This window comes from Temnothorax nylanderi, unplaced genomic scaffold, assembly GCF_030848795.1.
Source record: "Temnothorax nylanderi isolate EJ_2023f unplaced genomic scaffold, tnyl_v1.0 TNYL_tig0369_pilon, whole genome shotgun sequence".
NCBI classification, from domain to species: Eukaryota; Metazoa; Arthropoda; class Insecta; order Hymenoptera; family Formicidae; genus Temnothorax; species Temnothorax nylanderi.
The window spans coordinates 83,630-106,660 of record NW_027249431.1 but is presented as its reverse complement, the minus strand read 5'-3'; the positions used below and the strand labels follow the sequence as shown (position 1 = coordinate 106,660).

Sequence of the window (23,031 nt, the reverse complement as noted above, 5' to 3'; positions counted from 1 at the left end):
ACCACGACGTAGACTTATATGAAACTTTGTTTTTTTCTTCAGCTAAAAAATTTAATGCTGAGCTAACATCATAATTCAATACGTTAGATGCGAAAAAATTGTATTCTTATCTTAAGAATATACCACTTATCTTTATAATATTTTCCACTAAAATAAGCGCCAAGAGGATCCTCTTAGTTTAAGAGAGAAATCCTCTAAAGATATTCTTAAGTATCAGATATTCTTAAAATGTAAGAATATATACTAAATGGAATGTTTTCTTATTATTCACTGAGAGAAACGTTTTATTACTATGTGAACCAACATTTTTTGCTGCAAAAGCTAATTAATTTTACAATAATAGCAAAACCTTTTATTGCAATAGCAAAGTTCAGTAAAACTTTGCTATTATTGCAAAATTAATTAGCTCTTGCAGCAAAAATGTTGGTTGTTCACATAGTAACAAAACCTTTCTCTCAGTGTTATATTATTATATTATTTATTATTTGGGATTATTGACCATGATAACATAAAACAGTTCTACAAATAAATATTCGCTATTTATTAAATAAACGCATACATATTGCAACTGTCGTTTAGTCTTTCGTATTGTATGCTACGCACCTTCCTTGCATCCTGACGAGGACTTTAGACGCGGCATTTATGCCTTATACTTCTTACAAATATACATTTTATTAAAATAAGAAAAGTTCTGCAACGTAAAACGAAATCGTGGAATAGCCTTAAACACTAGATTTTCTTTGAAACTAATTCAATTAAGGAACTAAGTATACTTGTTACTCGAGGAATATTATCATTCTCTTTAAGATACAAATCGTAAAAATACTTCTGAATAAAAAGCCAGACTGCTCGGCACTCCTCTTGATATGCAGCGTCCAGCGCATGAAACGCCTTGAAACACGTGTCCAGAGCTTTTAATGGAGTACGAAGCTCATACCGCACAGTATCTATTTGAACGTAACTGGCAGTAATGTTCGATAAAGTAGGTCCAACAAATACTAACGTCGGCTGCAAGTTGAGGCCATGATTTGCCAGTCACTCGCTATGAATCTTGATTTGACGATTCAAGTCCCCCGGAATCTGCAAAATATTTTTGAAAACAGTCAGTTTATGTACTTAATTATTATCATAAAATAGAAATATTTTCTATAAATGATAATTACAAGGACATGGAGGATGAAGACCTTTCTGGCTTCTGCGACAGATGGTATATTTACGCTCGCACCTCTTGTCCTTTTACAGCAAAGTGATGGCAGTAAATGAAATAGAATTACGTCATTTTTTTCTGAAAAACATAAATAAAGTAGTTAAAATAAATTAATAACAGTTATATAAATTAATATATAATTACAAATAAGTAACAAAAGAAATTGAGCCACAAAATACAGTCTTTTTATAAATACCTGTATCTGTAACAGTCAAATCTTTAAGTAACTTCCTGCCATACTCATCTGATTTAGCAATTTCAGCATTAAGAAGATTAATTAAGACTTCTTTGGGGTTGAATCCCACTTTGATATCAAACCATCTTCTCTTCCAGGATATAATTCTTTAAAATCTTGCTGAATCTACAACCATATACAAATCAATTAATTTAGCATGTTTGAAAGGGAATAAATTCGAAAGGAGAAAAAAAGAGCATCACACACACACACACACACACACACACACACACACACACACACATTCAAAACATGTATAAATTCAATTTTCTCACCAGTAGATATCCATTAAGTAGTGCGAGCACGCCCCAATTTTTGAAATAATCACTCACTAAAGCATCAGACTCTTGCGATTGTTGGACAGAAGACGTTGCCTTATTCAGCTGCGATATCGGTCTGGTTTCTCTCAGATACTGAAAGCGCAAAGGATGTGTCACTGACCAACTGCGCAAAAGTTCAGGCCAAGACTCAATACTGTCATATTTTAAGCAGGCGATTGCAGTTTTAACTGTAGAGTCGTTTGGATCACAACTTCCTGAAAAATACCAAAAATATTAAAATTAAACAAGTTTTGAATCTATCTCTTAATTATTTCCTACAATTTGCATACTTAAATTAGCTATAAAATTGTATTCTCCTTCTGTGTTGAATATTTAACTAATAAATCTGATTTCTTTATTACTAAACATATCTGATATTTTTATTAGTATCAAAAACTTGCTAGAAATTTTGACAAACTATAAATAAAGAGTAAAAGAGCAATTACAATTATTACCTGCAAATTTTGCAGGATGAGTGATTCGATTTTCACTCGAGACAAAAGAAGATTCAGAGTGAGAATATTCTGTTTCCCAAGAATCAGCAGCTTTTTTTTTACCTGATATTTTATATTTTTTACTTATTATATGTACTTAAATCACATAGTGATTTGAGTACATATGAAGTACATATTTAAAACTAGCGAAAATAATCGTTTTCTTAAAAAGGATTGCACATAAGTAAACAAAAAAGAAATAGGAAAGTATGCATTTTTTACATGTCGTGTATCTAATGACGCTTATTTAAAACAAAAGGATAGGAAAATGTATTATAGTCACACGACTTGTTGGAAAGATTTAAAAATCTGAGTCCTCACTCGTAAGTTATCGTTTGCACAGAAAAATTTACAAATTAAGCGTGATTTAAAATTCGAGAACACTGCAATCGTTCAAATATCTCGTGAATACATTTTCAATTGAATAATACATTAAGACAAACAATTTTTACAGTGCGAACATGCAATTATCTTGTAAGTTATGTCAGACAGTAATCTCGATATTTCGGATAGAAGATAACTTTATAAATTTTGTAACGTAATTGCAGCGCATTTACAGCTGTAAGCGGCAAGTTATAATTATACGAATGATACATATATGGCAAGAGAAGGCATCATATGTTCGTGGATGTTTCAATATACGTGTTGTATTATATATGTTACAAAATTATATAGTTGTCTTTCCATATACGGACCATCCTTCAGTATACATAGATGTACACACACACACACACACACACACACACACACACACACACACACACACACACACACATATATGCATAAGTATACATATATCATGTTACATACGTATGTGCACATGTCGCTGTACATAATATATATTTTTCAAGGAAAAAAAATACATATATTAACTATATGTCATCCTCTCGACGAAACATACCCATTACAAAATGAGAAGACGAAGCAAAATTCGTTGAGCTGTTGGTACATATTGCACAAATACACGATTGGTATCACAAATTGACTACAACGTACGCAAGCCAAACACTTCGTCGTCGCACGCAATCTGTTTTACGGGAACGAGAACCAGCACGTGAAATAGGAGCGATAAAATCTCGCGTTTAGAAAAGTAAACAAATAAGCTGCTCCTCCAGACACAACGTTTTAAATGTTCCGATAATCTAAATATGAACAATTCTAAATGTAAGTATATCAGCTCGTTGTGCATTAGCTGAAAAACGTAAGACGTAAGAAAAATAGGCGTTTAACGGTCAGTGTAAAATTGATTGCGTGTGACATACGCTTAACTAAAGGTTCTTATTTCCTAATATGAAACTTTCCTTACGAGAATAATACCTATCCGAAATAATACTTAATATTTTGCTAACGCGATTATCTACATATAACACTAAAATTAAAGATTTTTGGTTTTTTTGCATTACGCTAAACCATATTAAATAAGTTCTCTATGCAAAACTGGACCAACGCGGACAGTGTGTCACTACGGCAGAATTGCATTGATAATACTGGCACAGTGAGGCAATGACCTTAGGATTCTCTCTAAATAACTAAGAGTAGTTATTAACATATTTATCTGGAAAACTATATAATCATTTACGTCGCGTAAGTAATTATTATTTTGTTTATCCTATACTAGAGATGGGTGATACAGTCTGAAAGTATCGATACGCATCATGAATGAAAATATCGTCCATCTTTATCCTATACCATCAATCACTTCCACTTAATTCCTATACACGGAAAACCAATATTGCAGACCAACATTTAAAAAATAAAACTTTTAAGAAAGGAAACATGCGTTGCTACAGCATCTCGACAATATTGCAATATAATATAATAGGTTATTGCGATAAATATTACCACATGCCCCAGTGGTCGAACTGGTACGACATCTTCACGGAATGAAGGAGGTTCCAGGTTCGAACCCTGGCTGAGGTAATATTTTTCGCAATGATTTCTTTACAGTTATTTAGATGCATATAGCATCAAAAATTAAATCGATTCAATTTAATTAGGTGTAGGGAAGGATTTTATTACTCCAACCGGCACTGTGTTTCGAGTCTGACATTTAGTCGGTGCATCTCGATGTTGCAAGAGCGACAACTAGTGTAGACAATAAAATCCTAGTTTTTAGACGACATATAAATTTAATTACACAATTTAATTCAAGATCCGCACGAATATAGAAAACGGGCTATTAACTAAGAACCAAGCGCTGTAAATGATGCGCGAAAGTTTCATTTTTATTGCTATCTTACATATCTTTCAACCTTGACTGTGCGCCGACTAAATTTCAGTCAAGGTTGGAAGATATGTAATGATATGTTTCGTTAGCGAAACATTTGATACCTATGAAATTATATATGATATTTGGGGCAATGTGTCGCGACACTGCGATATTGACGTATACGCGTCGATATCGGGCGGGGCGCGGGCCATTGCGTCGTGGTCCAGCGAGCGGGTGGATGCTGCACGAGAGAGATACCGCGACCGCCGTGACAACCCTGGCAAAAATAATATGTTTATAAAATGTTTGCTTAAATGTTGAGTAGATGTTTCATTTGAGTTTTAAAAAATTTATTAAATTGTTTATAAGATGTAAATTTAAACACGGAATTGTTTATGAGATGTTCACAGCTACGTTTTTCTTATGAAATATTTAAGTGGCGTTTAATAACATAGTCTACGTTTCCATTATAGTTTTCTAAGTATTTATAAAATGTTTTGTCAGCAGGGGGTTAACCAAGTGTTTGCAACGTGCTTCCAAACAGTGTAAACATCAATAAAACTCTTTATAAATAGTGTAACCATTGAAAAAACTCATCATAAACAAATACAAACACAATCTCTCACTAAAAATTTTCGCCAGGGGAGCGGTGCGAGCGAGAAAAAGAGAACGACAGGCGGACATATATGGTCGCGGGGTCCGCGAGGCTCTCAAGTTACGCCTGCTATATGTCCCTCGGAAGCCCTACCGGGGATGGTTTTGTTCTATCGTTTACACGAGCGTCGCGAGGGATCTACAAACGGATTACTCGCGTCGTACTGCAGGCGAAAGCGCCCTTTCTATGCCATGGATGCGCTGAAAATTAACAATGGGAAGTAATCTCGCGATCTGATATTTCTATCGATTTACGTTGTAGTTATCTATTGTCGACGCAAATATCAAGAGTTGCAGTATTCATCGAATCGCAAATCGAATCGACGTAGGTACTTCTCCTTCTGGGCCGATATAACAGTGCGTATCTCCTTGCGATATTTACGACCACTCCGAAGGCTCATGTCTTCATAAAGATCCGCGAAAACATTCAACAAAGCGCTTCGTTGCGATCCATCGTTTTCTCCGCGGTTGGGAGAAGAAATTTATTCGCGTATACTCTTTACTTTAATGCGAAATAAAGGCGTGCGCGTATTCCTCGCGAATTAAGCAGGTAGCCACTATTGGGCGACGTAACAATATAATTTCCTACGAAAAAACGGCACTTCGTTAAAAAGTCTATCTAGTCTCCACAATGGATTTTTTTGCACGCTACCGAGTTTCGCAATCCGGCGCTGCTTTCACTTCTTAACACAGCTTTAATTCGTGAACTTTCGAGGCGCTATCACCGGTCGGACGGTAGAATTTATCGTGCCGTAATCGCCGTCTTAAAAATGAAATACCCGAATAATTATCGGGGTCGCAACACCGAACCGAAGTGTCCGAGTGAACTGGACTGATATTTCGCTCGTATATCATGTAATTTCGGAAGAAAACAGGTTTTTGCTTCTTTTAGCATTATCTCAACGCCCACCCTTTACAACCCTGGGAATGGGACGCAGTTCGTAAAAATGTCCAAATACCTATTCTGTGGACAAAAGAAACTTTGTACGCATATCAGAAATAAATAATTATATGTTATCGTACATTCTTCCTTTTTAATACTTTTATGTAAAGAGGATCGTTCACGTGAAAAATTCACGTTTCGACATTCCAAATTTCTGCCTAATTTGCTATATCCCAATTATTCTAGAGATGTCTTAAATTTATCGACGTCTATTTCGAGAGCTTTGTCCGATTGTGTGCGACGCGAAATCGCGGCGCGCCGTTTCGCGACGATCCGCGAAACCGGCGCAATGTTACTTTCACTTAGCGCGATTTATTTTCTGCGCCGTCGACGTGCGTGCGAATCGAACGTGCCTACCGTTCGCGGTCGGCGGAGTTAATTAATTAACGTCACTTGTACGTATGTGTACGCGTGTGTGCGTGCGCGTGTGTTCGGAAGAACGACAAAATGCATGCACTTTTCAAGAACAATAAAAAAACATTGATCAATTAAAATTCGCTAAACAGAGACAGAAATGGTCCCTAATAAACTCATTTTTTCACTCATAGAGGTAATTACCATAGCAGTTAACGTGCTAAAGTATAAATTTTGTAATTTTTTAGAAAATATTGTATCCTATTTCTTGTCCTATTTCTTCGCGCACTTAGTTTTATCAAAAATAAATGTAATATGCATGGAAAGCAAATATAACTATCATTATTATATAGATAGATGCATTCGAATTTATTGGCACGTGTGTAACATTTAATTCAAGATGTTTATATTTTTCACAAATTTCAAGACATAATAAAACACACTACAGGATACAATATTAATAAGAATATACATTCATCCACATATAAATTAAATATAATAATAATGATGACGCTTCGCAACGAAATCAAGAGACACGGTAGTGTCTCGTGCCAAGTACACGCGGAGCGAGACCGACCGTGACTCTTTTACGCGACGCGACGGGTTGCGAGTACCCAAGATGTTGAGATCTCGATAACGAGTGAACGGATCAAGTTCTAAGTAGGCTTGATCGATAGCTTGGGGTCGACTTTGGGGGGGTATCTCCTATAATATTTTCCGCTACGTGCCCTACGAGCGGAGATATTGCGACGCAAAGTCCAAATGTGAAAATTTATTTTTAAGATACGGAGATACGTCGTCGTCTCTCAATCAATATAACATATATATATCAGAAAATGTCACTTTCACTTTTTCGACGCTGGCGGCGCAGGTATCGCCAGTTTCGATATCGCGCGCGTATTTCGATCGATCTAGTAGGCAAATTAAATAAGGTCGATAGACTTATCGGTCAGGAGGAAGATTTCTATTTAGGTAAATTAGGTATTAGGTATATAATACATATTGAGTCAATTGCTTCATGTTTATCTGGAGAGATTTCGTATCCTTACATCGTATTACCACCGCTGCCGGAAAAGAAGGTTCTCTACGCTTGGCAGAAAGTGCCGCTAGGGAATTTTTAAGTCGATTCTTATGAATCAAGCTTGAATTCGACGTCTAGGTATCCCAGGTTGCCGATGACGAGGTCCAGATAGTGCGCTTCATAGTTTTCGGTGTCCAGGTGTAATAATACGTTGAATTCGATGTCTACGTGTCCCAGGTTGCCGATGACGAGGTCCACATAGTGCGCTCCGTAGTTTTCGGTGTCTACGTGTATTAATACTTTGAATTTGATGTCCACGTGTCCCAGGTTGCCGATGACAGGATCCAGATAGTGCGCTTCATTGTTTTCTGTGTCCAGGTGTAATCGTACGTTGAATTCGATGTCTAGGTGTCCCAGGTTGCCGATGACGAGGTCCACATAGTGCGCTCCGTAGTTTTCGGTGTCTACGTGTATTAATACCTTGAATTCGATATCCACGTGTCCCAGGTTGCCGATGACGGGATCCAGATAGTGCGCTTCATAGTTTTCGGTGTCCAGGTGTAATCGTACGTTGAATTCAATGTCTAGGTGTTCCAGGTTGCCGCTGACGAGGTCCACATAGTGCGCTTCGTAGTTTTCGGTGTCCAGGTGTAATAATACGTTGAATGCGATGTCTAGGTGTCCCAGGTTGCCGATGACGATGTCTAGATAGTGAGCTCCGTAGTTTTCGGTGTCTACGTGTATTAATACGTTGAATTCGATGTCTAGGTGTCCCAGGTTGCCGATGACGAGGTCCACATAGTGCGCTCCGTAGTTTTCGGTGTCTACGTGTATTAATACCTTGAAATTGATGTCTAGGTGTCCCAGGTTGCTGATGACGAGGTCCAGATAGCGCGCTCCGTAGTTTTCGGTGTCTAGGTGTAATAATACCTCGAATTCGATGTCTACGTGTCCCAGGTTGCCGATGACGAGGTTCACATAGTGTGCTTTGTAGTTTTTGGTGTCTAGGTGTATTAATAACTTTAAATCTGAATGTAGGACACGTAGATATCGAATTCGAGGTATTAATACACGTAGACACCGAAAACTACGGAGCGCACTATGTGGACCTCGTCATCGGCAACGTGAGACACCTAGACATCGAATTCAACGTATTATTACACCTGGACACCGAAAACTATGGAGCGCACTATCTGGAACCCGTCATCGGCAACCTGGAACACGTGGACATCGAATTCAAGGTATTAATACACCTGAACACCGAAAACTATGGAGCGCACTATGTGGACCTCGTTATCGGCAACCTGGGACACTTAGACATCAAATTCAAGCTTGATTTATAAGAATCGACTTAAAAATTCCCTAGCGGCAGAATTAAAATTATGTCATGACATAATAAAAATTCGCTGAATTAAAATTATGTCTAGACATAATAAAAATTGGACGAATAATAGTAATCTTTCGGAAGTAGAGGTTTTAAGCTTGAAATTTAAATTTTATTCATTTTTAAAGATAAATTTAGTGTTCCTTCAATTTTTGTGAGAAATGTATAATTTACTTTTACTTAAATATTATTAATTTTTATGTATTTGTTGGTATTGCTAATTTTGTGAATAATTAAAAAATAAAAAATAAAAATGTTTTGCAGATCCTTGCTTAACACTACAAAATAGGTGATATCAGTACAAAATTACCTTTTTCAAAAAAGGTAAAAAAAAGTGCCAAGTACACGCAATGTATTTTGTAAATTCAAAATTTAACCTAAGTGGTAGCTTTATATCTTTTTCACAAAATTATATTATCTAACTTAACTCAAGTGACATGTATTTCAAAAAAAAGATGTAAAATCTTTAATTTCTTCTTCACAAAATTATATTACCTAACTTAACTCAAGTGACATGTATCTAACCTAAGTGGTAGCTTTATATCTTCTTCACAAAATTATATTACCTAACTTAACTCAAGTGACATGTATTTCAAAAAAAGATGTGAAATCTTTAAATTAAATTGCGCCAATTGTAAAGAGAATATGTATATTGCTTTGAAAGATAATTGTTATGCAACTACTTTAAAGAAATAAAACCCAAGTGGTATCTTCGTATTCCTATTCAAGGGTCTTCCTATTCTAAACCCAAGTGATAATAGCTTCTTAATTCTCTTTAACAATTTTTTAATATTACAAAGAATCATTTTAATTACAAAGAATTAAAGAAGTAACAGTACAAAATAAAAATATTTAATTAAAACAAAATAAATAAATTTTTCTTGTAAAAAAACTTGGCGCTGCTAGACTTTGAAATTTAAACATTAAAATTTAAACATTAGTACTAAGATTTTTGATTGAATAAAAAACAATAAACATAATTTAGGGAAGAATGCGACAGGAGTAAAAAAGCAGCGCCAAGTTTTTTTACAAGAAAAATTTATTTATTTTGTTTTAATTAAATATTTTTATTTTGTACTGTTACTTCTTTAATTCTTTGTAATTAAAATGATTCTTTGTAATATTAAAAAATTGTTAAAGAGAATTAAGAAGCTATTATCACTTGGGTTTAGAATAGGAAGACCCTTGAATAGGAATACGAAGATACCACTTGGGTTTTATTTCTTTAAAGTAGTTGCATAACAATTATCTTTCAAAGCAATATACATATTCTCTTTACAATTGGCGCAATTTAATTTAAAGATTTCACATCTTTTTTTGAAATACATGTCACTTGAGTTAAGTTAGGTAATATAATTTTGTGAAGAAGAAATTAAAGATTTTACATCTTTTTTTTTGAAATACATGTCACTTGAGTTAAGTTAGATAATATAATTTTGTGAAAAAGATATAAAGCTACCACTTAGGTTAAATTTTGAATTTACAAAATACATTGCGTGTACTTGGCACTTTTTTTTACCTTTTTTGAAAAAGGTAATTTTGTACTGATAAAATAACAACGGCATGAACGACATTTTTAAGTGTGCAAATTTGGAGTTTGCACATTGCATCATCAACATTTTATTGCGCTTACAAAACTTCTCTTATGAGGAAACTTGTATTTTATTTGATGCATAATTATTAGTATTTATTATTTAGTATAGTACAGTTTGGCTTTCTCACAGAGGAAGTTTTATGAGCGCAATAAAATGTTGACGAAGCAATGTGCAAATTCCTAATTTGCACACTTGTTTATTTTTATATTTTGACAGAAATTTTACGGGCTCCATCCTGTTCCGGGTGCCTTTCCATTGAACTTTACGACCCGGGGGCAGGTCTTTAATCGGTTTTTTTGCTCAATATTTAAAAAAAAGAATCTCTTCACCGATTATCGTCAAATTCAATACTTCAATTCAATACTAACCTTCTTTAATGATACTTTATCGATTAAAGAAAAGTCAGTCCGAAATTTCCAAATTTGCAAGAGCAACCACGGATATTTCTCACTAAATTTCAAATTTTATTAGAAAAGAATTCTTTTATTGATTATCGCCAAATTCAATATCAAATTTCCTTTAATAATACTTTATTAATTAAAAAAAGTACAAACTTGCACATTTCTTCCTCATAGAGGAAGCAGAGATTTCGTCCAATCGTTAGTTAACGTTAGAAATATATAAAGAAATATATACATATATATATATCTATATATATATATATATATATATATATATATCAAAATCTATGTATATTACGTTTTTCTATAAGTAGGGGAGACCGGGGCCTAACCGTCGCCGGGGTTGAACTGTCAAATCAAATATCTCGGAACCTGTATATTGTGCGAACTCGCTATTAACATTGTAAACGCTGCTTATGGTACCCATGTGACCAACGGAGTTTCGGCAGGTTACCTGCCGTATTATGATTTTTACGAGGGCAAACGTGTTTTCGGAAGGTGAAAGTTACATTTTCTGCGCGTGGAAATTTTGTAATATCTGCAATAATATTTGCTTTCCAAGCCTCGAGGTACGTGATTATAAAGAGTAATGCATGCTGAACACGAATCCAGTGTAGTTTTTTCATTATCGTTGATGTCTAATATTTCGTGGGCGATCAAACCTGAAACTTGTGTTTGGGGTTAATCCGTCAGTAAGCAGTCCGGGTGCATTTTCAAGGCATTCTCGGGCATTTCCAGGCTCACTGCATATGGAATATGGATGAGACGGGAATTACAACCGTTCAGACACCGAATAGAGTCATCGGACGTCGAGGAGTGAAACAAGTCGGGCGAGTGACTTCTGCGGAAAGAGGAACCCTCGTAACTATTTTTTAATAATGTTTCGCATAAAAATTTTGAATAAATTTTTATATTTTTCTCTTAAAAAACAATTATTAAGATGTATCCTATCATTTTTCAGGATTAGATGTACGTATATGTATTGAAAATGCAGTGTGACGGTTAAACCCCGGCGTTTTTGAGATTTCAATTTTTCCACCGTTGTCGTTTTTGCTCTATACCAGTTAAACAAAGCGACGTAGACAAAAATTTCCTATATAAATTTTGTAGCTAAAGGTTCACTCTTTACAGTGGTATACCAGATTTAACTAAAATTATTTATTTTCTTGTTAAAAATCGGCACCGAAAAAAAATTGACGGTTAGGCCCCGGTCTCCCCTACCCGTATTCAAAAAGGAAATATAATCTGTGAAACAAGCAACTTATTTAGTCATTTTTTTAAATTGACAATCAGAGATATCATTTCTAAATGCTTGTTTCACAGATCAAATCAGTCGAACAAATATGTCGAAAATTTTTTTTAAAAAGAACCCCTTTACCAATTATCGCCAAATTCAATACCAACCTTCCTTAAATGATACTCTATCAATTAAAAAAAAATTCAGCCCGATATCTCAATATTTGCGAAAGTTAAAGCAACCACGGCCATTTCTAAAAAAATTCAAAATTTTTTAAAAAAAGAACCCCTTTATCGATCATCACCAAATTCAATACCAACCTTCCTTAAATGATACTCTATCGATTAAAAAATACTTGCACACTTAAAAACTATAAGTAAGCAATGTGCAGGTTTCTACTTGCACACTTAAAAACTATGAAAAAGCAATGTGCAAGTTTCTACTTGCACACTTTTTTTTATTGTGATAACCTTTATTGCGGCTAATATATGTTATACTAATATCTGTTCGCGTATAAAGCTGAATCTAATCAAGCAAATCTTAAAGAATTATGTATAAAATAGGGGTAGAAAAGACTGAAAAATATAATAAAATTAGAAACAGTCCTATATCTTAAAATTTACGGAAGTTAGAGCTATTACAGGCATTTCTCAAAATTATGGACCTTTGATTGCGTATAAAGCTAGGTCTAATCAACCAAATCTTAAAGAATTATATATGAAATAGGAGTAGAAAAGACTGAAGAATATAATAAAATTAGAAACAACCCAATATCTTGAAATTTACGAAAGTTAGAGCTATTACAGGCATTTCTTAAAAAATTATGGACCTTTGCTCGCGTATAAAGCTGGGTCTAATCAATTAAATCTTAAAGAATTATATATAAAATAGGGGTAGAAAAGACTGAAGAATATAATAAAATTAGAAATAGATCGATATCTCCAAATTTGCGGAAGTTAGACCTATTACAGGCATTTCTTAAAAAATTATGGACCTTTGATCGCGTATAAAGCTGGGTCTAATCAACCAAATCTTAAAGAATTATATATAAAATAGGGGTAGAAAAGACTGAAAAATATAATAAAATTAAAAATAGATCGATATCTCCAAATTTACGGAAGTTAGAGCAACCATAGACATTTAAAAAAAAAATCAGAATTTAAAAAAAAACCCCTTGATTATTAGCAATTTTTATTAATTCTATTATATTCTTCAGTTTTTTCTACCCCTATTTCATATATAATTCGTTAAGATTTGATTGATTAGTTCTGGAGTTATAGAAATTTCGGTAAATTTGGCACATACACACATACACACACACATACATTTTTTTAAATTACAATTTTTCGACGTTTTAGAACATTCTAAACACGTTCAGAAAAACAAAAAAAATTTTTTTTTTTACGAAAACAAAGCTTTCTCTATGAGGAAGCAAAAGTACATTTCTATTTATTAAATGGATTTTCTCCCAATGCTATTGTTACAGGAAATGCTGCTAAAAATACACCACACAATTGCTTTGTAACTTCTTCAAATATTACATTATTCTAGGTCAGAATATGTGTCTAATATGTGTTCTACTAATAATAATCGGCAAAAATTATTTGTATTCTGCAATTTTCACTAATTTTAAGAAAGAAACATAAATTACGCTTAACGATCGATCGCAGTCACTTATTTATGTACCAACAGCTTGTACGAACTGTCATGTGGAACATTGAAGAGCGATTCTACTCGTATCCCATTAATCACAAAGACCTTTAGTCCAGTCACTATGTACATTTAAAAAAGACATAATTCTGACCCAGGATTTTTCTTTTGGGGGGTGTTGGAGGGATCAAGAAAAGCTTAACCGGAAGTTTTCGACCTCTGTTTCCCGCTTGCTTTTTTTACGGGAGTAAAAAATGTGAAAAAATGGTTTTTCCGCGATAACTCGGTTTCTAATAGAGTTACAAGGTCGAATCGGAGCTCATTTTAAAGCTTTTTTTACGCTCTACAAATTATGTCGTATGACATTTTTACGTATGATCGATTGTTTTCGAGACATCGAACGAGAAAGGGAAAAATAAAAGTATGTACGTTTATTTCGTTTTTGTTTTTTATAATACATAATTTCTGTTAATAATAAATATAGACTATCATGATATTTTGAAATATTTTTTTGTGGCAGCGCCCGTTACGTTTCTGTCCGGTTTTAACCGACACTTTAAAATACCTGGAAGGGTCAAGCGGCGGAACACGTGTAGCATTGGAATGCGAGGGTCGGAAATCCCGTCCGGCGTCTATAGTAAACATCTGCTCGTTCGGTCCTTTTTATCGCATTTGCCAGCCGTTTTCTGTATATCGCAGCGAGCGGAAGCTTTTCGATGTAAATGCAAGGGAAACTGCAGTGGCTCGTGTGGTTGCCGAAAAGCAGGCATTAAATGTTCGATGATTTGCTATCACTGTTCCGGACAAACATGCCTGAATTCGATAACTCCGGCAGAAATTATGGCAAGTGAGATGGATGACTATTTCAACGACGACGAAGACGACGAGCAACACCCGAACGAGGTTCAACTTCAAGAAGACGATGGCGACAATCAGCCACGACCAAAACGTTCAAGACACGAATAACTTGTTATTTCCCTTTCTCGTTCGATGTCTCGAAAACAATCGATCATACGTAAAAATGTCATACGACATAATTTGTAGAGCGTAAAAAAAGCTTTAAAATGAGCTCCGATTCGACCTTGTAACTTTATTAGAAACCGAGTTATCGCGGAAAAACCATTTTTTTTTCACATTTTTTACTCCCGTAAAAAAAGCAAGCGGAAAACAGAGGTCGAAAACTTGAGATTAAGCTTTTCTTGAGCCCCCCAACACCCCCCAAAAGACAAATCTTGGGTCAGAATTATGTCTTTTATAATTCGTTTTTTTGTACATAGTGACTGGACTATATATTGTTCTACAACATCAACATCGTCGTTCCACGCCACGATTTGCACGCGTTTTCCGCTACCATTGTTTAAATAGAATTTAAAAACTTTGTATTGAGATTTATCACCTACATAACGCGGAGCGTCTATGCCATCAACGTAACCTACTACCTCACTGTAAGAATAATAAAGTTATTTAAAATATTTAAACAGTTAATGGATATGAATTGTTTTTTAGATGCAACATAAAAAATTGTTACAGACCACAGGATATTAAAAATTGTAAAGACAAAACTATAACTTGAAGTCCATAGAAAAGTAAACATAAATATTTGTATTTTAAGTTTTTATAAATAATAAAAATTTAGGAGTAAACTTACACAGTTGAATCGTACATTTGAACATTATCCAGCATTTCGTTAGAAGTTAACATATCCATGGCATTTAAATCTTCGGACTCATTACTGAAATAATCGTCTTCTTCATGCGACTCTTTTAAATTATTTATCTTTTCCATTTTTATATACTTTTTTGTTACAAATATGCTTTATGTGTTGCTGTATAACATTTCAAATCACTCCATTAATAAAAACTGCGTTTAATATGTAATTATTTAAAAAATGATTATTTTTACTTAAATGACTATTATTAGATACTTATTAATAATTTTTAAATGACATGATAAAATATATATATATGAAATATATAAAACGACATTTAACATAAAATATATTGAGTTGCAGTACACGTAATTAAACAATTACTCAAAAATATAATTTATAAAATGCCAATTATGTACAGGGTAATTTAAAATCATATAATTAAAATGTTTTAAAGAATGAATCTATTTAAAATATTATAGTGATTATAAATAATATACATTAAATAAGATATTTTACGACGTTACATATAATTTTGTAAAACATGCAAATAATGTAAAATAATAAACATCTATATATAATTTACCATTCCTAGAAAGGCAAATCCGATTTACGATAAAATTAAATAATTAATTAACACAACTTGAAACTAATCATAAAAAGTGAAATATACTCTACACACATACGTATACACACTGCATGCTGTAGACAAATTTAAACTTAATTCAATAATATTTTCATAAGAATCAAAGCGATTCTACAATTATTAGAGAAAAATTTAATTTATTGAATAAATCACTTTAACGTTAGAAAAAATACAAAGATATCTAAAAAATCAGATTTTACATTAACTTTCAGATATTTAGTGTTTTTTATATAAGAGTATTAAGAATAATGTATAGTGTATACAATAAATACAAAAAGGACATATATAATACTCCCATATTTATTATAATTGCATAATGTCATATAATTAAAAGAAACGAAATAAGTATCTTATACCTTTATATTAATTATCTCTCAGCAAGATCTCAATGTGCAAACGTCCTCTTCGTTTCCTTGCGCGATTATAGACTGTTATTTAATTATATAGATTTGTTAAATACATAGCAACGTGTAGCCGACAATAATCACTTGAAGTTGTAATCAAATGTATTGATCGCACGTAATTAAACAATTACTCGAAAACATAATCTATAAAATGTCAATTATGTATAGGGTGATTTAAAATTATACAATTAAAATATTTTTTAAGAATGAATCTATTTGAAAGTAAAGATTTCAAGCTTAAGAATTATTTTTTAGACTTTGAATGCCATTTTTTTTAAAACACAGTTACAGCTTGTTAAAATTTGCTTATTTTTTAAACAATTGTTTTTATCCCTTAATTATTTGATGGAGTGTATATTTCTTTATATATAATTTTTAACGTCTTTGGTATCTTGTTGCTTATCTAGATAAGCTTTTGACTTTACTTTTAATTTTTTTATTAGAAACTATATATAAAAACTTAAAGGGAGAGAAAATCATACGTATATTTCTTTATATACATAGTTTTTAACTTGTTTATTATTTCGCTGACTGCCAAGATAAACTTTTAATGCCTCCCAAGATCTAACTCGTGAAAAGGCAACATAAAGTTGTCCATGATTAAAAACGTTTCTGCGAAGATTTATTCCTACTCTGTCAAATGTCTGACCCTGTGACTTATTAATTGTCATAGCAAAAGTTAATTTTATCGGAAACTGTCTTCTTTTAAAAGTAAAAGGATATACATTTTCACAATACAACGTTATACGATTTAAGAAAACAATATCTCCTACTTTATCACCCGTTAAGATTTTGCATTTTAATAAGTGATCCGCAAGTTCTATAATCATTAATCTAGTACCGTTACAAAGACCTTCATTGATACTAAGATTTCTAATCAGCATAATGACACAATTCGGTTTTAAACGCAACTCATAAGGAAGAAGAGATGACGGAGACAAAGTATTTAAATATTCTGGTAATAAAACTTCACCAATTTCACCGTTATCACCGCAATTTTCAGTACTATCTGTACTTGTATAAATTCGTTCTTCAGATATATCTAATAATTCGACAACTCGTTTATTAATTTCATCTACATCAGCATTTCTTGCAGAAAGTATTGCACACTTGGCCATATTATTAAATTCTTTATTTCGTATTAGATCACCATATATATCTTCTACAATATCGTCATTATTGGGTGTAATACAACAATCTGGAAGTTGCATATTATCATTAGCATCATTTAATATGCCATCTCCCATATCCAATAAAAATTTTGCAAATTTAGTTTCCTCTGGAAGAACTCGCATGTTTTCCGTTAAAGAAAAACTTATAAAATGTTTCCAAGTAAAACTAAACTTAATAGAAAGATTTATGATTTCACATCGGGTACCATGTATCTTAATAGGAAGAAGTTGCCTGAAATCACCACCTAGTACAATAATTTTTCCTCCAAAAAGTAAGTCGTTATTCATAATGTCACGCAACGTTCGATCCATAATCTCTAAAGCATATCGTGGTGCCATTGGCGCTTCATCCCAAATAAAAATATCTGTTTCTTTTAAATATTGAGCTTCTTTTGATTGGATTTTAATGCTGGATGATGAATCAGCAAATAATGGAACCGGCAAACCAAAAGTCTTATGAATCGTTTTTCCCGCAGGCAGTAACGTCGCTGCAATGCCCGTAAAAGCCATCGTATATAAATACATGTTTATTTTGAGTTTTTGCTAAGTAATAAATAGTTGTATATACAAACGTTTTACCTAATCCACCTGAACCATCAATATAAAAACAATTGTTATTATGATTATTATTATCTAATCTGTTTAATATTAAATCAACTATTTCTTTTTGCTTTTTATTTAATTGATTATATTGTCTGGAACCAATTTCCATAGCTTGTTCAAGTGTCATAAAATCATCCTCTTCGTCATTTTGTTGCAATTGTTCCATTAGTGGAAAATCAGTAAGACTTTTGCCTTCAGTACACAGCATAGCATTGATTTGCGCATATGCTTTCGTTTGTCCTTGTAACATTTCAAAGTGTCGAATATAATCTTCTGACATTGCTACTTTGAAACTTTCCCAGAGTTCCTCGGGATGCAACGGTTGACAATGCAATAATATACGTACAAAATAATCTACGAAGTTGTCTTGGCATCATCCATCCAACAGCTTCATTCATAGCTCGTTTCCATTCATCATCATCTTCAATCAAACCTAAAGCTAAACATGCCGCTGAAAATGATCGACAAACTTCTCCATTTACAGTTCCTAAATTATCGAAACTCGTAGCTCCCTTTACAGTAAGTAATAATAGTCGTAAATGATATAATTCAGTTTGTGTTGGACTAACGGAATACATTCGTCCTATACAATTATAATGACTTTTGCGTTTAATCCAACGTGATACATTTCTTCCATTAATTTTCTCTTTCTTAAACGTATAATAGCGTGGAATTTCTACATATAAATATTGTCTTGCTTCTTCGTCACGAGAATTTAACGAGAAATAATCAATTAACATCGTAACTTGATTTAAAGCAGAAGTCATTGCTTCTTCAATTGCTTCGTTTTCAATTATGTTACATTTTGTTCATTAGGAAGATGAACTGGCAAACGCATTATAGAATGACTTTTATCTTGTAGCTTTTTCTCAAGTATACGCCAACTGGCTTCTACAGGTCCAACATAACGAGCCTCTATAAAATTACGTATCTCATCATGATCAGTAATTACATTTTCTGTTATCGGCTCAACTGTTATAGCAGCAACATCATGTCCCTTGTAAATATACTTATATAAATATTTAACCGATTTGATACTTGAAACTATCTCAACATTAATATGACAATTAAAAATAATCGATAAAATAGGGCAATATGGAACTACATAACGATTATCAACAACATATCCTCCAGGACGTTCAAAACTTTTGCCATTATTTCGTCGACGATAATAAGGATAAGCATTTTCATCCATTCTGGTCTCTTCATGATACGGTTTAGGATAATGTTTCGAACATTTTCCATCTACCAAACACCAATCACCACAAGGTCCATGAATCATATGCTTCATAAATATGTCGTGTATAGCACGATTTTCACCAGGATCAGGAATTTCGATCAGCAGAGATATATTTATCAACGATCTGTGGTGTTGTTATTTTGAAATGGTATTTTAAAGTAACTAATATGTGGACATGTGGCAAACCGCGTTTTTGAAATTCAATAATATATACAAAGGCTGCTACTTCTCCAAAAAATTTTTGCTTAACAATCAAATCAATTAAATAATCCTTTTTAAGATTAAAAACACGTGCACAAATGTCAGGTCTATCAGAAGCTTCGTGACCAGGCAAAAGATTTTCTTCAATTTCACGCCATTTTGGATTGCAAGTCATTGTAATAAAAAGATCTGGTTTACCAAATTTACTAACTATTGCCATTGAATCTTGAAAAAATGTGGATGGAAGTATAATCATCTTTCCAATACGTGCATTTAAATTATTCGCCGTACTTTGTAAATAATCTCTTAAACCTTGATATGTTTCAGTACGTAATTCTTTTTGATGATCTCTACAATAATTTATTCTGTCCTTTTCAATTTTTACATAACTGTCTACAAGCCACTGTTGAAATAGACGACGCCCTAATAAAAAGACGTTAAATTCGTCACAAATAGCCATGCGATATTTAATATACTGACCTCTCGTTACTCGTTTATTACTGTTTAATTTGGTTAAATTACAATGCCATCCTTGAGTAACATATGGATAAAATAATGGATATATCCATGGTTCAGCATTTGGATCCATGGTACTAACGTTTTGTAAAGTTTTGTCATTTCTATTACGTATTGTTACGTATGATTTTGGAATTTCTCCATCAGCAGTTGTACGAAAAACAGCAGCAACTTCATTAGTTCTTTGAGCATTATATCGGCGTCGATCCATACCTGGTCTTAATGTGAATAATAATTGTCATTCTGGCAACAATTCTCCAGATTCTATTTCTAATTGTCGTTGATTTTTCAATTCTTCACCCATCATTTGATAAGATTGAGCAAATATATTTAATTCCCGCATTATATGTTCAAGATTTTGTATGATTTCAAAATCTAAATCTAAATTTTCATTAAAACGATAATTTATTGCTTCATTAGAATCTATAATAAAAAGTTGACCATAAGTCGGATTTTCACTTTGAGCAGCATATAATGCTGTATTTATTTGATAATAAATTTGTCCTTGTATTTTGAAACAATACGCACCTGATCGTCTATTTTGAAAATTAACTAAATTATCATTAAATGACGCAAATGAAAATGAACTCTTGTAACTACGAATATATTTAAAAAATTTATTAGATTTTGCATGACTACCATCGAATAAACTACGAAGGAATTGTGGAAGTTGAGGTAAAGGTTCCAAATATACCGCACCATGATTACAACAATCATGAAATAAATCTCCTTTATTAGATATTTTTTCAGCTGCAAAATGTTTTGCATTGCAATGGATACAAAGCACATCCATGGAACCAATATAATATTCTGTTATATTGTTTATAGACATTGTATTATTAATATTTAAACGTGGTTGTTTTCTCTTACGTGATCGATAATAGGACTGATATTCGGCATATTGGTGGCATACTGCTGTAACATTCACGGAATTTTCTCCACTTATTTCATCGCTTAGATTTATTACACGATTACCATTTATTGTACCAGGAACATATGAAACATTATGAGATCTTGGATTAATTAAAGTTTTTCTAGCTTCATTACGATGACGTTGATTATCCGCTTTTCTTTTACGACGTTGTTGTTGAAATTCTTCTTCCTCTTCAAAAGAACGTTCTATTTTACGTCGTGGCATTATTAAAATATATCTTAATAAAAATTTAATACATATAAAAAATTGTTTAATTAATTTCAATATTTGTTGATTATATTTATATATTAATTATATTAATATATATAATATCAATAAAACAAAAGATTATCAAATATTTATTAATTATTTAAAAATTTTTTGAAGGAATTACTTTTTTTATTAATAAATAATTTTTATTAATTTTATCTTATTTATATATTAATTGTATTGGTCATGTACTTCAGCTTCATACAAATACTTCATACTTCAAACGCAATGTCGCAATACAAATCCATGCTTTACATCAGTATTTTCAAAAATAGAACTTCCTCCTGATCCAAATAATCATATTGAAGTATAACTGTAAATAAAATATAACACATAGTATCATCATTTTTAAACAGAACAGATGTAAGAACACAGGTTATAAAAAAGTTTTGTGAAACTTATCTGACACAGTCTGACACAGCAATCTTATCTTAATGACAAAAAAAGTCATAAAAGCAGAACCAACATAGTAAACAAATTAATTTTTATAGCAAATATATTGCACTATTATTATTATACTATTCTAACCCTCGATCTTTCTTATCCCGACCTGGCCATGTCGGCCTCTTACAATCTAGCTCCCTCCCGCCCCTTCTCGCCCCTTCTCCGACACAAGGGGTTAGGTTGGTTTTGGAGTTGTAATAAAAATACTAAAAGCCCACCCCCGTACCATTGTCGTAGCCAAAAATGGGGGTGCAAAAAAGGTCCCAAAAATTGGTTTTTTGCCAATAACTCAAAAAGTATCGCAATTAGGGGAAAAAGTGAAGACGTGAAAGTTGTAGAGAATTAAATTTCACACAAAAAAGGTCCAGAGAAAAATTTTGTACGACCAATTGCAGTCGATCTAGATTTTTTTTAAATAATAGGTATTTCATGACACATGGAAAACACATGAGCGCGTCGCATATTTTTTATCGATAGTTAGAAAATGGCGACTCGAATAAAAAAATAGTTCAAATAGAAGTTGTAGACAATTTAATTGCGAACAATTTCCATTTTTTTTTTTCGATACGATCAATATTGACAGAGATATGAATTTTTGAAAACATTTATTATCGATCCTCGAGTATGATTTTTAGTGGTAAAATCGCTTGTAACTCAACATCTGTAAGTTTAACGCAAATATTACATCCGATGAAAGTGAAAGATAATTAAATTTCGAAAATTTTGATGTATATGCAAACTCATTTTGGATATATGCGTAGGTGATAATGCTAATAAACATGAAAAATTGTCATTTTTTGTGGATTTTGTCAAAAAAAGTCACTTTCGGTTAGCTGTAGGTCAAAATGTCTGTCTACATTTTTTGAAGAGAATTAAATTATCTTTAAAACGGCGTTTGGTTCATCTTCGTACGATCATTTGTTAACAAGTTACAGCTGTTTAAAAATTTCATGAAAAATACAATTTCATACGAAATTAATAATATATTTAAAAAATATATACATAATAATTTTTTAAAAATTGGATTTCACCTATTTTTAGTAGTTTATATGTGTGTGAAAGTAATGCAGCACTGTAAGTTCATCGAAAGGTATGATTTCTTTAAAAAAAGAACCCTCGAAAAGTGGTGTTTTTTGAAGAAATTATGCAAAAGTGGCATTTGTATTTAGTTTTTTGCATGTATCTTCTTTTCTATTGATTTTACGAAGAAATTTCATCCGATCAAAATTAAAGCTGATAAAATTTCCTACAAAACTGATACTTTGATATT

General features: G+C 32.6%; 1 protein-coding gene and 1 long non-coding RNA gene across 2 annotated transcripts; both read right to left on the bottom strand.

Moving 5' to 3' along the window:
• Positions 1-1,026: 1,026 nt before the first annotated feature.
• On the bottom strand, positions 1,027-2,280 carry LOC139781860 (uncharacterized). The gene is made up of 5 exons (XR_011720711.1): positions 2,218-2,280; positions 1,718-1,977; positions 1,404-1,568; positions 1,185-1,285; positions 1,027-1,080 (listed from the first exon to the last, which is right to left on the bottom strand). It is a non-coding gene; the product is annotated as an uncharacterized lncRNA (long non-coding RNA).
• Positions 2,281-14,843: 12,563 nt separating this feature from the next.
• On the bottom strand, positions 14,844-15,524 carry LOC139781868 (uncharacterized). The gene is made up of 2 exons (XM_071720753.1): positions 15,353-15,524; positions 14,844-15,147 (listed from the first exon to the last, which is right to left on the bottom strand). Exons 1-2 carry the CDS (start codon positions 15,487-15,489, stop codon positions 14,844-14,846), a joined length of 441 nt encoding a protein of 146 aa, XP_071576854.1. The 5' UTR covers positions 15,490-15,524.
• Positions 15,525-23,031: the final 7,507 nt, after the last annotated feature.